Genomic DNA, 19,729 nt, shown 5'->3' on the forward strand with positions numbered 1-19,729 from the left:
CGCTGGCACATTTTACATCATTTTAATGCTATTTGCGACCACATTCATCATAACAAAATATAACAATATATATTGGTTTCCAAGCTGTATTAATATTTAAGTGCAAAATAAATAAAGAAAACTGGTGAACATCAAAGGCAGGATTTCCCCCCTCTTCTCCCCTCCCCTCTCCTTCTCCTTCCCTCCCAGCCCTTACTGTGTTTCCTGGTGATGGAGGGGACTTGCCATTGGCTGGCATCAGGGGGATCTTCTGATTCCACCGATGTCAATGGCCTTTTGCGTTGTTCGTCCGCAAGACCCAGGAAACCCAGGGCATCATTGTGGCTGGAAGATCCCACCCGCAGGAAGAACTGAAAAATTCAGCCCCAAGTCTTAGGATCGTAAAATCATAGAATTCCTACAGTGCGAATAGGCCATTTGGCCCATCGAGTCCGCACCGACTCTCTGACAGAGTATTTTAGCCAGACCCACCTATTCCTGTAACCCCCACATTTCCCATTGCTAATCCATCTAACTTACAAAATCCTGGGACACTAAGGGACAATGTAGCATGGCCAACCCACCTAACCTGCACATCTTTGGAAGAAACCAGAGCACCCAGAAGAAACCCAGAAGCGCAGACATAGGGAGAAGGTGCAAACTCCACACAGACTGTCACCTGAGGCCGGAATCGAACCCAGGTCTCTAGAGCTGTGAGGCAGCAGTGCTAAACACTGTGCTACCCAGACGAAATGAAAATTTAAGGTTTTGTGCTAAATTATGGGGTCCACAACTTTACACGCATGTGATTAAGCTGGCAGAATAAATTCACTCCCAGACTGCATCTGATAGAGTCCTACAGTGCAGAAGGAGACCATTTGGCCCATCGAGCCTGCATCAACCACAATCCCACCCATAACCCCATGCATTTACCCTAGCTAGTCCCCATGACACTAAGGAGCAATTTAGCATGGCCAATCCACCTAACCTACACATCTTTTGGAGGAAACCAGAGCACCTGGAGGAAACCCACAGGGCGAATGTGCAAACTCCACACAGACGGTGGCCCGAGCCGGGAATCGAACCCGGGTCCCCGATGCTGTGAGGCAGCAGTGGTAACCACTGTGCCACCGTGCCGCCCTGTCTGAGATATGGAGTATTTCAGATTGGCACAAATGCACAATTAAAATCAGTGGAACAAATGTAACCATTTTAACAGCCTCACTGATATTTTCACATCTCTTTCCCCTTTTCTTTTGGTTAAACTTGTTAAATAGTTGCCATCTGAACCATTCTGTGTATCTTGTTTCAATCTCAATTTTCATGAGAAAAAGTGAAATCTCTTCAGAGCTAATGGTAATTTGATCATTCCCGTAAGATGAGCTGCCTCCTGCCTGGGCAACCCACAGGAAATTAAATAGGAGTGCTGTCGTTTTAAATTTAACAAGACAAGCATATTCTAAAATTAAATAGAGCTGCTATTAGCTATTTATCTAACCTTTCATGCTCCTTGCTCCTGACAAGGAGAAACATTCAAACACTTCATTAAAAATTTTCATTTGTAGAAACATTTAGCGCAGTTTTAGTTAAAAAGTAACTTTAATAAATTGACTTTGAATGATTATCTTCATGTTTTAAGAATATATTTTGATTCCTAATAAGCCATTTCTAATTCATTACACCATTTGATGAATTTCTGCAGAAGTGATACAGCATATCTGTCTTACGAAATTAATGCACTGTTCACTCACTCACTGCTTTAATGCACTGCACAAATCCCCTCAGAAGAATAAGGTGAGAGTTTTTACTTAAAATGCATCTATTGATTACAATATATTGGCCTAGATCTTCTGGTTTCTGAATCGTCGAGGACCAGATGTACTGCGAAACATGTGCTATGGGGCACCTCCCCCCCACTCCAAAGTCCCAAAGCACCGCTTCTAAGATAATTGCTTAAGAGGTTTAAACTCCTGATGGACAATTTCCTTACTCCCTGGGGCCCTCCTTTTGACTCACTGAGCTGAACAGTTACCAAGGAAATGTGAGGCAGAAAAATCCTAGTCTAATCCTGGATAACTATACAACTGACCACCCAATCACTCACATTGAACCCTCAACTACCCCATCCATCCCTGATTGTCACCTCTACCGCCTGTTCCCCGCTCCCCACTACACCACTGACCATCTAACTCCCCAACTTGACCCCTTCCACCTCCCTGACTCCTACTCCATATGACTCTCTCTGCACACACCGCACCTCTCCAGTCCTCCCCCCACGCCACCCCATGACTCCCCTGCCTTTGAACAAAATGCAAACATTGCAAATACGATACGGGAAATAAAGATTGTTTTTAAAACCCCACCTCTGCCTTTTGGTGGAACCTGCATCACATATGCTGCATAGAAGTCCACACAACTACTCTGGACGCATCTTCCAATTTACAATGCAAGTTATCACTAGCTTCATTCATCAGAATTTTCCAGCCGTTCACACCCTGCCACTACTGGAAGCGAGGACGGAGAACCTGGCACTCAGCCTGATCTCTGTCCACTGCAGTGGGATGGGGGAATCTGTCCCTTATGTTTAAAAGAAGTGATAAGAGGCTTCTTGGCCTTTACCTGGGAGATCGGATCCACAGAGAACCAGGGAAATTGGTTCAACATTTCTGACCTTGTTTACTTTGTATGCACTGGTGGATGTGATTGGTGTTCCCTATATTGTGTCTGATGGAGAGTGCATCTAACTGCAGTGTGACCCTAGTCTCAGTTAAGACATGTGGATAGCAACAAGTCGAGGAAACCTTGCTACCGTCGTAGCCAAGAGATACTGAAGGAACTCCAAATAAAAACATGGCGGTGAATCGGAACAATTTTTTGCCATGGAATTAAAACAAAAATAATGAAAATATACATCAGTTCCCATCGAAGTTGATGAGAAAGGAGATGGACTCATTTGTGGATTAGTTCTACTAGAACTATTCTGATAAAGTGTGACTAATTAAATTGCTGATCTGTTAATTCCTTCTGAGAAACTACCTTGCTGTTTTTAAAGCCATTTTTGTTTCCTATATTTGTTTGCAATGTTTGCATCTTATCCATAGAATCTACAGTGTAGAAGGAGGCCATTTGGCCCATCGAGCCTGCACCAACAACAATCCCACCCAGGTCCTATCCCTATAACCCCTCATATTTACAGTCCCAATCCCTCTGACACTAAGGGGCAATTTAGCATGGCCAATCAACCTGAGCCACACATCTTTGGACTGTGGGAGTACCAGGTGGAAGCCCACGCAGACACGGGGAGAACGTGCAAACTCCACAGTCACCCGAGGCCAGAATTGAACCCGGGTCCCTGGTGCTGTGAGGCAGCAGTGCTAACGACGTGTCACTGTGCTGCCTTAAATTCATTTCCATCTTTTGGGTGTTTTTTTTCTGGCTGCTTATGGCATTTGCTTTGGCGATGGAGGATCTTATTGTCCCACTGATGTCTATGGGGTTTTGGGTGCCCCGCACCCTCCACCACTGGGGAATGCACCATGGCGGGGTGGGAGTTGTCACTGGCAGGACTGAAAGATCCCACTGGCAGGAAGGAGTGGAAAATTCTGATCATTAAGTAGCACTATCCTTTTCTGCACTCTGAATGCATTTGCTCCAGTTTTAGAAGCATGAGGTTACGTCAGTGTTAAGATTGCAACTGAATTAGATGTGACTTTACCTGTTGCAGAAAAACTCCGACGCAGTATGCCAAACCTGGCGCGATCATTCAGTACCACGAGTTCACCAGACTCCTTCAAGAATAGCAGAAGTTTTGATTCCAACCTACAGAATGGAATTTCCCGACTCCAATCACCAGCATGTGAGTAGAAACCATGCCCGTGAGAAGCCTTCGTCACGCCTCCACATTTAAGAAAAGCTATACTTGCATCAGAAACGGTACAGTGAAGGCTCACTTAATTGGTCCTTGGGACAAAAGGGTTGTGCTATGATGAGAGACTGAGTAAATTGGACTTGCATGCTCTGGAGGTTAGAAGAATGAGAGGCAATCTCATTGAAATCTACAAATTTCTAAAGGGGCTTGATAAGGTAGACACTATCTTTAATTTATTTCAAAGACATGGGCTTTGCTGGCTGACAAGTATTTATTGCCCATCCCTAATTGCTCAAGGGCAATTGAGAGTCAACCACATTGCTGTGGCTCTGGAGTCACATGTACGCCAGGCCAGGTAAGGATGGTAAATTTCCCTCCCTAAAGAGTGTCAATGAACCAGATAGGCTTTTCCGACAATTGACAATGGTTTCATGGACACTGTAGATTCTTAATTCCAGATTTTTTTAATTGAATTCAAATTCCACCATCCGCCATGGCAGGATTTGAACCCAAGTCCCCAGAACATTAGCTGAGTTTCTGGATTAATAGTTTCTGGCAATAATACCACTAGGCCATTGCCGCCCCTGTGAATTTGTTTTCATTGGTGGGGGAATCTAAAACATGGGGGCACAGCATTGGGATAAGGGGCTGATCATTTAGAACTGAGATGAGGAGAAATTTCTTCACTCAGAAGGTTGTAGATATTTGGAAATCTCTAATTCTTTACCCCAGAGAGTTGTGGATGCTCTATCATTGAGTACATTTAAGGCCAGATTAAACAGATCTTTGGTCTCTCAGGGAGTTAAGGGAAATAAGGAACAAGTAGGAAAATGGAGTTGAAGCCTAAGACCAGCTATGATCAACTGGGGCATTGAATTTAAAAATTGGCAAGTCATGTTGCAGCTTTATAGAATCTTAGTTAGGTTACACTTGGAATATAGTGTTCAATTCTGGTTGCCACACTACCAGAAAGATGTGGAGGTTTTGGAGAGGGTACAGAAAAGATTTACCAGGAAGTTGCCTGGTATGGAGAGCATTAGCTATGAGGAGAGGTTGGAAAAACTTGGTTTGTTCTTACTGGAACGATGGACGTTGAGGGGGCAACGTGATAGAGTTCTACAAGATTATGAAGGGCACGGACAGAGTGAATAGTCAGAAACTTTTTCCCAGGGTGGAAGAGTCAATTACTAGGGGGACATGGGTTTAAGGTATGAGGGGCAGGGTTTAAAAGAGATATATGAGATTACACAGAGGATGGTGCGTGCCTGGAACTCGCTGCCGGGAGAGGTAGTGGAAGCAGATACAATAGTGACTTTCAAGGAGCGTCTTGACAAATACATGAATAGGATGGGAACAGAGGGATATGGTCGCTGGTAGAGTACGGGGTATAGTTCAGTCGGGCAGCATGATCGGTACAGACTTGGAGGGGCAAAGGGCCTGTCCCTGTGCGGCAATTTTCTTTGTTCTTTGTCCTTTTGAATGGGGGAGCAGGCTCAATAGGCCTCATGGCCCATTCCTTCTCCTGTTTCTTATGTCCTTATGTAAGGTTAGTTTAACTTTCTACTGATTACATTCCTTATTTGACTGCATAATATCTACTACTCAATCTGAACAAATCAGACTTCCCTTTTCTTTTAAATCCCTTTCCACTCCAGTTATTTTATATATTCATCTTATAGTGCAATTCTCGGAATAAAAGGATGTGTAAGTGAACTGCCCACCAGCCTGTCTCAGGATTACCTCACTAATGTTTTCTCAGGGACCCACAGGAACACCAAGCTTGGGAGAAGTAGTTTTCAATTGTTCAGGGGATAGCTAAAAATTGACTGAATTGCCAGCATAAATCTTTTGATCTTGTAGTCCGCAGAGCTTGTGTTTGTGCATTTGAAAATTTTTTACACAATCTTCCTGACCTTTCCATGGCACCCGAGACAAACCTAATAATAAGGAGAACTTTGTGTTTGTTGCTGTAACCCAGCATTGCAATTAGCCACAATAAACGGGGAAAGTTGAACACACGGTGACCAGACCTTACAAATATCGCATTTAAAATCTTTCAAAGGCAACTTTGTCTTGGAAGATAAGAAGAGAGCATGAGATCTGAGTTAATGGATGCTTGTAAATTTGAAGTCATATTGAAAAGTGCAACATCAGTCCTAGGAGAGAGGGGTTGGATTGCATCATGTGACAGTATGGTGGAGGCAGCTTCAATCGAGCAATTCCTGAGGGAACCAGACTGATTCCTGAGGAGGCAGGATTGCCATATGAGGAGAGATGGGTCAACTGGGCCTATATTCATTGGGATTTAGAGAGGGGATCTAATTGAAATGCGTAGAATTCTGATACGACTAGATGTATCTGGATGTTAGGATATTGTTTCCTCTGGCTGGAAGATCTAGTCATGATGTGGGTATGCCGGCATTGGATCTAGAACAAGGGCTCACAGGCCCAGAATGCAGGGTAGGCCACTTAGGACTGAGGTGAAGAGAAATTCCTTCACTCAGAAGTTGATGAACCTGTGAAATTCTCTACCACAAGAAGGCAACGGAAGCCAGATCACTGAGTATATTTAAGAGGATTTCTAGACTCTACAATTGTCAAGGGGTATGGGGAGTGCACTGGAGTATGCCATTCAGATAGAAAATTAACCATGATCAAGTTGAATAGCGGAGCAGGCTTGAAGGGCTGAAGATGTGCAGGTTAGATGGACTGGCCATGCTAAATTGACCCTTAGTCATCCAAAATGTGTAGGTTAGTTTGAGTAATCCATGGTAAAATGTGTTGGATTATTGGGATAGGGCCAGGCCGAGGGCCTGGATGAGATAGTCAGAAAGTCGGTGCGGATTCAATGGGCCCAATGGCCTCTTCTGCACTGTAGGGATTCTGTGATGTGCTGAGCTTGTTTCCTGGGAGGGGCGGACCTTGCTGTTGTGTGGTGCGGCTGAGACAAAGTGCATGAGTGCATTTAAGGAGGAGCTGCATGAGGGACAATGGAATGGAAGGACGTTGTCATAGTGAGATGAAGAGGGTTTGGAGGAAGCTGGTATGGAGCATAAACACAGACCCAGTACTCTGTTCTGCAGCTTAAACTATTCACCTATGTTTGAGTGTAATTTCTAAAGCTGGGGCCCGTGCATACTATTTTGGTGGAGCTGTTTCCCGAAATCTTCAAGTTGAAACCATCCAAACCAATTTTTATATCAGTTGTGACAGCAACTGTTCAGCTTGGCTGTGACGTATTCCAGTTCTTGCTATTTGCCGTGACTGAATTCATATCAGAGTCGGCGGAAAGAGCAATAGTGAAACGACAACACTGTACAGTGTATAAGGCTGACTTCACTTCTTCTTTTGTTCTAAGCAGCCTTTCTAGAACAGGCACGGATTTACTCATTGTTTTTCTTTGTGCAATCATGGAATCCTGCAGGGCAGAAGGAGGCCATTCGGCCCATTGAGTCTGCACCGACCACAATCCCACCCAGGCCCTATCCTCACAACCCCATGTATTTACCCTAACCAATCCACTGACGCCAAGAGGCAATTTAGTATGGCCAATCCATTGAACCGCACATCTTTCGGAGGAAACTAGATCACATGGAGGAAGCCCATGCAGACACGTGGAAAACATGCAAACTCCACACAGACAGTGACCCAAGCCGGGAATCAAACCCAGCTCCCCGGCACTGTGAGGCAGCAATGCTAACCACTGTGAGTTCTACAACTAAACGTTGGAAGCATTTGGACCAATCTATGCAAACGAGAAGGTTAAGAGATGACTTAAAGGTTCTCAAGGTGGAAGATTTTGATCGAGGGGGAGAAATATTTCTTCTGGCAAATGGGCTCACAAACATAGATTCAAAGTTATTGGAATAGACGGAAATGAGGAGACATTTTGTTCACTCGGAGTGTTTGGAATCTGGAATACACGACCTTAAAAGCTGAATTTAAAAGGAAGTTGGGCAGGTATTTGAAGATGAGAAATTTACAGGATTACGCACAAAGTACAGGAATGTGGAATTAAGCATGGCGGCTCATTCTAAAAGCCAGCATGATTGGCCTAACTATGAGTTCATGATTAGATGAAGATCAGGTTGTAAAATACAGTTGGGTGTGAGTTGTACCCCAAAGCAAAGTGCTGATAATTGGGTTTGGTATAATATCCTTTAACATAAAACAGCAGAAAATCTGAAACAAGCACGCAATGTCCATGGCGAGAACAGGTGAACCTGATGCACAAGCATTTCAGTCCAACCCAAACAGTGGAAAGCACTGGCATAATTATCTGCAACCCTACTTATAGAAAACTGGAGATAAACAACTAAAATGATGGAACGGTACGTTAAAAATTGAGGGGACAATAACTAACAAAATTGGGCACAACCCAAGGCAGAGATGGTGAGAAACATTGAAGTAAAACAAGGAGAAGGGGGTAAAATAGAAAAGTGTTAGCGGGGAAAGGAGCAATCATCAAAGGTATGTACCACACTGCAGTTAGTATGTTCTGTCCACCGTCTCCACCCTTAACATTAACTCATAATTAACCATTACATATCACCAACACATCGTACTGGGAAAGGGTGGAATCTATATTTCAGGTCTGAGGTGACTGAATTCATTGTTCAAACCAAAGGGTTGCTGAGAAAGAGACTGCGCTGTTCCTGCAATTTGCCTCGAACCTCATTGGAACAGTGCAGAGGAGGTGGTCAGAATGGCAGGGGGATGGAGCGTTGGACCCACAGGGAGTTCAGGACCTATTGTGGACAGAGGATGGGATGCTGGCCTTCATAGCGAAGGGGATTGAATATAAAAGTAGGGAGGTCTTGCTGCAGCTGTATAGGGCATTGGTGAGGCCGCAACTGGAGTACTGTGTGCATTTTTGGGCGCCACACCTGCGCAAAGATATTTTGGCCTTGGAGGGAGTGCAGAGGAGGTTTACTAGGCTGATACTGGAGTTGAGGGGGTTGAGCTATGAGGAGAGGCTGAATGAACTGGGCTTGTACTCGTTGGAGTTTAGAAGAATGAGGGGAGATCTCATTGAGACGTATAAGATGATGAATGGGATGGATAGGATAGAGGTGGAAAGACTCTTCCCGCTCAAAAAAGACAGTAGGACTAGGGGGCACAGCCTCAAGATATAAGGGGGGCGGTTTAGAACGGAGTTGAGGAGGAACTTCTTCACTCAAAGGGTGGTGAATCTCTGGAATTCTCTGCCCGTTGAAGTGGTGGAGGCTGCCTCACTAAATATTTTTAAGACGCGGGTTGATGGGTTTTTGATAGGAGAGGGGATTAAGGGTTATGGGGAGAGGGCGGGAAAGTGGAACTGAGCAGCGACAGATCAGCCATGATCTTATTGAATGGCGGGGCAGGCTCGAAGGGCTGGATGGCCTACTCCTGCTCCTATTTCTTATGTTCTTATGAGTACTTGGCAAAGCAGTCATCTAATCCGCATTTGTGCCATAGAGTTTTACAACAGGGAAGGGGGCCCTTCAGCCCATCGTGTCTGGGCCCACCGTCAAGTACCTACCTATTCTAATCCCATTTTCCAGTACTTGTTCCACAGCCTTAGATGCTTTGGCATTTCAAACGCTCATCTAAATGATTCATAAATGTTATGAAGGTTCCCATCTCCGTCCCTTCCCCTCCCCACTTTCAGTCAGTGAGTTCCAGATTCACTCTGGGTGAAAATGTTTATTGTCACATTCCCTCAGAGCTGCACACAGTACTCTAACTGTGGTCTATTGAGTGTTTTACACTGTTCCATCATAATCTTTTTAAAGTTCATTTATTAATGTCACAAGTAGGCTTACATTAACAATGCAAGGAAGTTTCTGTAAAAATCCCCCAGTTTCCACAGTCCAGCATACTGGGTATACTGAGGGAGAGTTTAGCATGGCTGATGCACTTAACCAGCATGTCTTTCAGACTGTAGGAGGAAACTGAGCACTCAGAACAAGCCAATGCAGACATGAGGAGAACTCCGCATAGATAGTGATCCAAGCTGGGAATCGAACCCAGGTCCCTGGCACTGTGAGGCAGCAGTGATAACCACTATGCCACCATAACCTTCCTACTCTTAGATTCTACGCCTCAGCTAAAACAGGCAAATATCCCATATGCCTTATTAACCACCTTATCAACCTGTTAAGCTGTCTTCAGGGATCTTTGGGCAATGCACCCCAAGATCCCTCTAGTCCTCTGTACTTCCTAGTGTCTGACTATTCATTGTGTAATTAGTCAGTCATCGTGGTGGAGAGGAGATTGCAGTTTGAACAATAAATGTAGTACTGTGTATTGATCAAAGGACTCACATCTCTCATGGAAACTGCGATGGCAGTCCAGGAGAATAGGGCAGGAGAAAGGGAGAGAGCAGGCATCGTATCTTCTGCTCTTACAGCTCAAGGTGCCTGGGAAAGGCAGCCGAAGGAAGGGGTAGTAGCAGATTGAAAATAAGATGTCACGGAGGGAACACTCCATCCACAAAACAGAGTGGAGGGAAGCAGAAATTAGCTGTAGGAATTAGGTTGTAGGTGGCAGGAGCAACAGGAGAAGATTTGGTGAACGCAGAGAACCTTACATGCGACGAAGGAGAAGACAGTCTTTTGGTGTTTTCTCCTTGCTGCACTGAGAGCAGGAATTTTATTTTAAACTCGAGCCGTTCTCCTATTGGAGCACAGTTCTCATCCTATCCATCTCCGTGGTAACACAGCGGATGGCAGGCTCATCTGCCATCCAATCCAAATAAAGTTCACCTCCAAAAACCCCACTGGCAGAATCAGCCGATTTGCCAGTGCCAAATGAAACAAGCTCTGCTCTGTCTCGACATCTATGTAGACAAGTAATATTGAGCGGAGAGACACATGTCGACAGGATGTGACCTGCTGATAGAGGCTGCTCATTGCTTTGTTTGTCTTTATTCTTTGCCAGTGTGTCAAAAATCCAGTATAACCAGCTTGTGAAAGATCAAACACTGACATCAAGCCTTTTCTTCGACTTATTAGCTTTTAAGTAAGGGTATTGATTACATATTGTGTGCCTCCAATAGAGAAGCCCTCTTTCAACCTGCTTATACATGTATTAATACAGATAAACCCAGAGTTAAACCCTCTACCTGAATACAATTAACACCCAAAGAATATGCAATTAACAAGTAGATAAACCACCAGCACGCCTTAAGAGAAACTGTGGACAAATCTGGGAATATTTTGATTCCATTGTCAAATGCGCAGCAGAATGACTGAAATCATAGAATCCTCAGTGCAGAAGGCCATTCAGTGCATCGAGTCTGCACCAAACACAATCCCACTCAGGCCCTATCCCCGTAACTCTCATTTATCCTGCTAATCCCCCTGACTCAAGGGTCAATTTAGCATGGCCAATCAATCTAATCCACGCGTCTTTGGAGTGTGGGAGAAAACCGGATCACCCAGAGGAAACCCATGCAGACACCAGGAGAATATGCAAATTCCACCCAGACAGTGACCCAAGGGTGGAATTGAACCTGGGACCTTGGTGCTGTGAAGCAGCAGTGCTAACCCCCGTGTCGTTGTGCCGCAGTAATGCAAGTTAATGGTCTCGGGGAGGGGGGAGATTTTCTCATCCTGCCCGTCATGGGGGTTGTAGCGGGCAAGGGGGCAGGCCATGCAAGGGTTCGTTGACCTTGGGCGGGAATTTGGGGTCAGCATAGCCAGAAAATTCCACCCCTCATGTTTTTAAAGCCACTTATTGCTGAGTTGCTGCAAGATTCATATTTATCACTCACAGTGGGATGAATATAACAGCAATTTAGCTTTCTGTGGCAACTTCTAATGGGCAGAGAGAAGCTTGAGTGCTTTGCAGGAATTGACAGTAGGCAAAGATAAACAGCAAAACAGAAAGCTTGGGATAAGAACAAGAACAGGGCGGCACAGAGGCAGAGTGGTTAGCACTGCAGCCTCACAGTGCCCGGGACCCCGGTTTGATTCCAGCCTCAGGTCACTGTCTGTGCGGAGTTTGCACATTCTCGGCGTATTTACATGGGTTTCCTTCGGATGCTCCGATTTCCTCCCGCAGTCCAAATATGCCCGGGTTAGGTGGATTGGCCATGATAAATTACCCCTTAGTCTGCCAAGTTGTGTAGGTTAGAGGGATTAGTGGGGTAAATACATGGCGTTGGGGGCAATTGAATGAGGGTGTGGCCTGGGTAAGATGCTCTGTCAGAGAGTCAGTACAGATTTGATGGGCTGAATGGCCTCCTTCTGCACTGTGGGGAATTCTATGATAAACAGTTGAAATTAAGAGTTCTTTGGGATATTTTAGAAGTGACATGAGCGTTATGGGGGAGGAATTTCAGAAAGTAGGGTCCCCTTTTACGATGTAAAACGAAGTGATGCTGTGTGGGCCCTTGTTCCTATGTTGAATTAACAATCTCGTTTTGTTTGACTGACTGAACTGTTTTGACCAAATGATCCTGGTGATTTTTCTACTCCACGGCTCAAATCATTGGAAATGATATATCAAATGCTCCAGTTGATTTTGCACTCAGTTTAGATTTGTCAGGAGAAGCTGTATAATTATTTTGCATTTTTGATCCTTATATCTTTGTTGCCATGTTAAAACCTCCTGTGGCAAAATAGAGACTGAGGGCGGGATTTTCCGACCGAGTTCAATCCGGAAGCTGGAAACTCCCGCCCGAGATCACGCCGCTGCTCCCCCCGCTACCATTTCCATGGCAGGAGGGGCAGAAAATTCTGCCCTGAGGGTACAGTGCAAGTCATGATGTGGAGGTGCTGGCATTGGACTGGGGTAAACACAGTAAGAAGTCTTGACAACACCAGGTTTAAGTCCAACCGACTTGTTTGATAGCAAACTCACAAGCTTTCGAGGTTCCCCTCTTCATGAAGAACTTCATGAAGAATGAAGAACTCTTCATTCACCTGACGAAGAGGGGAACCTCGAAAGCTTGTGAGTTTACTATCAAATAAATCGGTTGGACTTAAACCTGGTGTTGTCAAGACTTCTTACTGTACAATGCAAGACAGTAATCTGATTCATCTAACTTTCAGACTAAGCCTAGCGGCTTGTAACCTGCTGGTAGCTGATCTACTTGTTAATTGCATATTAATTGGGTGTTAATTGTATGCAGGTTGTAATAAGTCTTCGGAGACAGAAGTCACTTCACCAGAATCCCTTTATTTGCAATTCCAACAGCAGTGCACAGAGTGCTATCAATCACTCCTGGTTGTATACAAGGAAACGACTCCCATCAATTGACTCCTTAATCAGGGACTTCTTTTAGTGTCTCAACCAAATAAACAAAATCAAATTAACTTAGGGAAACTCAAAAAGCACAGCTCTCTAAAAGGAGGGGAACCGCCTGAAACAAAAAAAAACAAAGTGGAAAGGAAACTTAAAACATCAAATTAAAATGTGATATAAGGGGTCAGTAATACAACCCAGTCCCGGTGGTGCCCAGCGGGCACATAAGGCATCAACTATGCCCCCTGGACACCCATTGCTCCCTTTTCAGGGACACCTGGCAGTGAATATAGCACTCCTTAATCAGGGAGCTCATATTACATAGATGATTTGAAGTTGGGGACCAAGTGTAGTGTGTCAAAATTTGCAGATGACACTAAGATGGGTGACAGAGCAAAGAGACAGAGGATGCTGGAAGTCTGCAAAGGGATATAGATAATCTAAATGAGTGGGTGAGGGTCTGGCAGATGGAGTACAATGTTGGTAAATGTGAGGTCATTCATTTTGGTAGGAATAACAGCAAAGTGGACTATTATTTAAATGGTAAAAAATTGCAACATGCTGCTGTGCAGAGGGACCTGGGTGTCCTTGTGCAGGAATCTCAAGGAGTTGGTTTGCAGGTGCAGCAGATAATTAAGAAGGCAAATGGAATTTTGTCCTTCATTGCTAGAGGGATGGAGTTTAAAAACAGCAAGGTTATGTTGCAGCTGTATAAGGTGCTGGTGAGGCCACACCTGGAGTACTGGGTACAGTTTTGGTCTCCTTACTTGAGAAAGGGTATACTGGCACTGGAGGGGGTGCAGAGGAGATTCAGTAGGTTGATTCTGGAATTGAGAGGGTTGGCTTGTGAGGAAAGACTGAGTAGACTGGGGCTATACTCATTGAAATTCAGAAGAATGAGGGGAGATCTTATAGAAACATATAAGATTATGAAGGTAATAGATAAAATAAAAGCAGGGAAGTTGTTTCCACTAGCGGGTGAAACTAGAACTAAGGGGCGTAGCCTCAAAATAAGGGGAAGGCAATTAAGGACTGAGTTGAGGAGGAACTTCTTCACCCAAAGGATTGCAAATCTGTGGAATTCCCTGCCCAGTGAAGCAGTTGAGGCTACCTCATTGAATGTTTTTAGATAAACTTTTGAACAGTAAAGGAATTAAGGGTTATGGTGAGCGGGCGGGTAAGTGGAGCTAAGACCACAAAAAGATCAGCCACGATCTTATTGAATGGCGGAGCAGGCTCAAGTGGCCAGATGGCCTACTCCTGCTCCTAGTTCTTATGTTCCATTTGGCCAGTCTCAATAGCCTGATTGAAGTCATTACACAGGTAGAGGGTTTAATTCAGGAGTTAACTTGTGTTAATATGCAAAATGCTACCACTGTATGGCTATCACTGCTTTGCATTGAAGCTCATAGACGGGCAACATTTCAGAGATCCGTGCAGTTGAGTGTAATGCCTGAGCAGTCTACAAAATGCACTAAAATTCCTATAGGGAAATAAATAAACATGTTGCAAAATTAATCCTCAACTTCACTTTCCTTCCAGGTCCTTCTCTCAATAAACTTCAACACCGAGTCAACAGCATTAGCCATTTCCCACTATCAGTCAGGCAGCCACCCAAAGCAACAGCGTACGTGAGCCCGACCGTGAGTAACACAAATGGGATCCATAGTTCCGTCAGTTTGCATTCCATTTCCAGTACTGGCATCCCTTTACCGAATAGGCCTGGAAACACGGGAATACCAGGTCGGAGTGGCCTTCCCAGACCAACGTCTACCATCGGAGGGAGCGGAATACCCAGAAGCAAACTGGCACAACCTGTTCGAAGGTAAAGTCTTATTGCGAGAAGTGTTTTTAATTTGTGAAATGAAGGTTTGCATTCTTTTCATGTGTTTTTACTCTTGGTGCCATTAACTAAGTTAAATTTAAGCTTATTTATTGGTGTCACAGGTGGACTTAGATTAACAGTGCAATGGAGTTACTGTGAAAATCCCCTAGTCGCCCACTCCGGTGTCTGAGTACACTGAGGGAGAATTTAGAATTTAGACCAAAGTACCTAACCAGTACATATTTCGGACTGTGGGAGGAAATTGGAGCACCTGGAGGAAACCCACGTAGACACGGGGGGAAGCTCTGCAAACTCCACTCCGACAGTGACCCAAGCTGGGAATCGAACATGTTTCGTGACTTGTCCAGAGAGAGTTGAGGATCAGAGATTTGAGAGCAGCTGAGTTTCTTTATGCTCCGTCATGATGAGTTAACATCATTTAACTTCTGTTTCAGGATCCAATGAAACCTAATCCCTGTTCCACATGTGTGTTTCACAGACTACATTGTACAGAGTTCATGGAGTCCATTAAACCTTTCACTCTATCTCGATCTTTAATGATTCATAGAACCCTGCAGTGCAGAAAGAGGCCATTTGGCCCATCCAGTCTGCACCTACCTCAATCCCACCCAAGCCCCCATCCCCTACCCATGCACTTACCCTGCCAGTCCCCCTGACACTAAGTGGCAATTTTTAGCATGTCCAATCAACTTGACCCTCACATCTTTGGACTGTGGGAAGGAACTGGGGGAAACTGACGCAGACATGGGGAGAACATGCGAACTCCACACAACCAGTGATGCAAACCGGGACTCAAACCCAGGTCCCTGGCTCTGAGGCAGCAGTGCTAACCACTGTGCCACCATGCCGCCCACTCAGAATCTCCTGATGCCAACTTGAAAGTTATCTTTGCGCGTGCATACTGGCCTTACTTGAGTTGCACTGTGTCCACTCACATTTCCGTGCATTTGGATACACGATATGGGTGTCGGGGGGAGTTGGGGTTTATCTTGCTGTTATTTATCAACCCCAGGCAGAGATGATCAAGCAGTAATCTGATGCCAGATTTACTGAACTATTCATGAATAATCAAATAACTGTACCACAAACCATACAGAATATGCCTTCAAATTCCAAGGTGTACGGAGTAGGTGGATTGGCCATGCTAAATTGACCCTGGTATCAGGGGGATTAGCAGGGTAGATATGTGGGGTTATGGGGATAGGGCCTGGAAGGGATTGTGGCCAGTGCAGACCCAATGGACTGAATGGCTTCCTTCTGCACTGTAGGGATTCTATAAATAGCGGGATACAGGCTTCTAATCAGCCTGCGTAAGTAACTCCTAAAACAGCGGAGAAAAATGATGTGAAATGGATATTGTTGATTATAGGTTTACGAGGATTAAGAATGCAATATAATGGTGTAATGGGAAGTATATTAACAAGTGTTAAGCGCAGTATGTTGTGGCAGAGTGGAATGTAGAATAATGCGGATTAAATATAGTAAATGTAATGGGGATGGGAATGAGAGTCATTGGAGATTAAGCATAACATGTGGTACATTAAGTTATGTGGGCTGTATCATTAACACAGACTCTGCGCTTGTATAGGAGTAAGAAGTGTGCCCTTTGCATGTTCAGCATTACCAGATGTAACCAACTTAAAATGAAGCCCAGTTTCAGGAGTTCATTTGCCCTCTAATACCATGCTTCAGCAACAAGTCTTTATTTTGGTGTGGGCACATGTGTGTGTTCTGTGTGTGTGTTAATATGTTAGATCTGTGCATACTTCAACCTTTTCCATTTCATTGTTCGTATGGCCACGATTATAATGCAACTACCTGTGCAAACTTGCCATGTAATTATAACCCCTTGTCAGTGACACACTTGGGCGTTGGGAGGGTATAATTACTAAGCAACAGCCTTACATATGTATTAGCATTATAAATGTGGTCATAATGGCAATACCAAAAAAAAGGACTGACTTATTACTTTAAAGTAGGTGGTGAATTATGTTCGTGTTCATCATCTCAGTGTTCATCATCCTGTAACCCCATTTCAATTGGAGGTAACACTTATCCTTGACTCTCCATGTTCAGCACCACAAGAGCTTGATGAGTTTACTAAAGTAGTCATTGTGTTACTTACCAAGCATTACACCACTGGACTTAAAAGTGCAAGTATTAGAAGACCCATCTTGTGTTCAAAATAACAGGGTCAATTCTCCCAAAAAAATTCAGTGTCAAATTTGCATGAAAACTGGAGTAAATCAGGTTTCTTTTTCCAGCGGGGATTTCAAAATGAATCTCCCACTCTCTCTGTGCAGTGCAGAGTGCCCTAGTGTAAATCCCATTGAAAAGCTGGCAGTGGTGCCAATTCCTACGAGAGAGACTGGCAGCATAGCACTGAGTGGGCCGTTGCGCGTGTGTGATCTGTCAGCACTGGGATCGGTGTAAGCACAGGGGCCCTGTCTGCTTGACCGCTGGCCAGCCCTGCGACCCCTGCATCATCGGCCCTCCCACCCCGCACACGGCACTATCGCTGGTCGCCTGGACATGTCTGGGCCAGCCTTGACCCCAGCCCCTTGCCTCAACTTAATCTCCTGCCCCCTCCTTTAGCCTCACCCCTTTCCCCAATCCTCCCACCTCCCCCTCACCGGCAGTTCCAACCACCTCCCCTTCCCGGCAATGCAATGCCGACACCACCCCCCATCCCGCTCAATGCTGACCTCCCCCACTGCAGCCCTGTCCTCCGAGTAGGCTGCCTCCCCCTCCCCGAGTGGGCAATGCCTACGGGACCAGACTGGCACTGCTAAGGTGGCAATGCCCAGGGGGCATCCCCCCAGGGCCTAATCCTCTGGGGGGGGGGGCCTCGATTGCCCCTCCTTCACTCCAGCAGGGTCAGGCTAGTGCTGGGAGAGGCACTCAGGGCCTGACGCTAACTGTGCCAATCGTCCAGCACTATTGAACTGCTCGGCCCAATATCGCCCCCAACATATTTCCTTCTAAGTAAATTGACCTCAGTGGGTCCTGCTACTGCCTCACAACACCAGCGACCCAGGTTCAATTCCCGGCTTGGGTGACTGTGTGGAGTTTGCACTTTCTGCCTGTGTCTGCGTGGGTTTCCTCTGGGTGATCCGGTTTCCTATTACACTCCAAAGATGTGCTGGTTAGGTGCATTGGCCATGCTAAATTTTCCCTCATTGTACCCAAACAGGCGCCAGAGTGTGGCAATAGGGGTAACTTCATTGCACTATTAATGTAGGAAATGTAATAAGATACTAAGAAACAAAGTTTAAACTTTGAAATATTGTTGGACAATAGCGGACAAGTCACAACCCAGTATGTTATCCTGGAAATGGCTGTTCACGGATGTTAGCGGATGACTGGAATGTACTCCTACAGCCTTCTTGCTGTTTAAACTGGAAGTGAAAATCATTGTGGCTTGTGAGTTAACTTGCTGTGTACCTCTTGTCTTTTTCTCTCCCCAGTTTTCTTCAGCCTCCAAAGCCCCTCGCAGCACTCAGTTCTCTTAAAGATGGAAGCTGGAGAGATGGCTGTTACTGACCTTCACTGCCCCAGAGACTGCTTAAGCAGGAGGGAGCGGTCCCACCATGAGACCCAGCTGGCTGGGTTTACACGTCACGAGATGTTTGTACCTACAGTTGGTTTTAGTGAAAAATGCTCAACTCTGGGCGAGGCACACGATTACACAAGTTTTGTTAATAAGTAATATAAGTGAACTAACTGTTGTAATATTGTGCTTTTATTGACCCCTGTAATAATCTCAAACTTGCAGATGCAATACCTACCAGTGCAAAATGCATCTCGACCATATTTAATTTGTTTAAATGTTAGGTTTGCATTATTCATGTTAAAGACTGCAATCAATATTACAATGAGTGTTTTGCCACGAGGGATTTTCTTTTTTTTTTAAATTTAGGAAACTAAATTAACTTTGCCTTTGTTGAATTACATTTGGACAAAAAAAAACTGATAACTTCTTGAGTTGGGAACACTTCATGTTCAGTGTGTGCTGCAAGCTAATACTTGTTGAACAAAACTGTGATACCTCAACTCAAAGCAATAGTTATTAACAACTCCAGTAGTGCTGCAAATGAGATTTAATAATAAACTCTCCACAAACTGGAAATAAGGAGTTGAAACTGCCTCATAAATGAGCATATGTCGATGCTTTTGGGTAGAAACCAGATGTATAAGTGTTGCCCCATATTTGCTCATTTAAGTGTTGGAAAGAGGTTTGAATCCCTACAGTGCAGAAGGAGGCCATTCGGCCCAATGACTGACCACAATCCCACCCAGGCCCACTTCCCTTAACCCCACTTATTTACCCTGCTAATCCCCTGACAGTTGACATGGCCAATCAACCTAACCCGCACATCTTTGGAGTGTGGGAGGAAACCGGAGCACCTGGAGAAAACCCACACAGACACGGAGAGAATGTGTAAACTCCACACAGACAGTGACCCGAGACTGGAATTGAACCCGGGTCCCTGGCACCATGATGCACCAATGCTAACCACTGTGCCAGTGTGCCACCGCCAAAGAGGGAACATCTCAGCCAATCTTCTATGACATTACAGTGTATTACAAAGTATTTACAGCACAGAAACAGCCTGATAAGCGGATGCCCATGTTAAGAACATAAGAACATAAGAAATAGGAGCAGGAGTAGGCCATCTGGCCCTTCGAGCCTGCCCCGCCATTCAATAAGATCATGGCTGATCTGTCGTGGCTCAGTTCCACTTTCCCGCCCTCTCCCCATAACCCTTAATCCCCTCTCTTATCAAAAACCCATCAACCCGCTT

General features: G+C 45.0%; 1 protein-coding gene across 1 annotated transcript in view; it reads left to right on the forward strand.

Moving 5' to 3' along the window:
- Positions 1 to 19,016, forward strand: part of slain1a (SLAIN motif family, member 1a) — a 104,844-nt gene extending 85,828 nt beyond the window's left edge. The window contains exons 5-7 of the mRNA XM_080197846.1: positions 3,704 to 3,835; positions 14,621 to 14,903; positions 18,392 to 19,016. Coding sequence (XP_080053972.1) covers positions 3,704 to 3,835; positions 14,621 to 14,903; positions 18,392 to 18,467 — 491 coding nt within the window. The 3' untranslated portion in view covers positions 18,468 to 19,016. The remainder of the gene's footprint in view (positions 1 to 3,703; positions 3,836 to 14,620; positions 14,904 to 18,391) is intronic.
- The last annotated feature ends 713 nt before the right edge of the window (positions 19,017 to 19,729 follow it).

Source organism: Carcharhinus amblyrhynchos, chromosome 10, assembly GCF_965287045.1.
Source record: "Carcharhinus amblyrhynchos chromosome 10, sCarAmb.v2.hapA, whole genome shotgun sequence".
Classification (NCBI taxonomy): domain Eukaryota; kingdom Metazoa; phylum Chordata; class Chondrichthyes; order Carcharhiniformes; family Carcharhinidae; genus Carcharhinus; species Carcharhinus amblyrhynchos.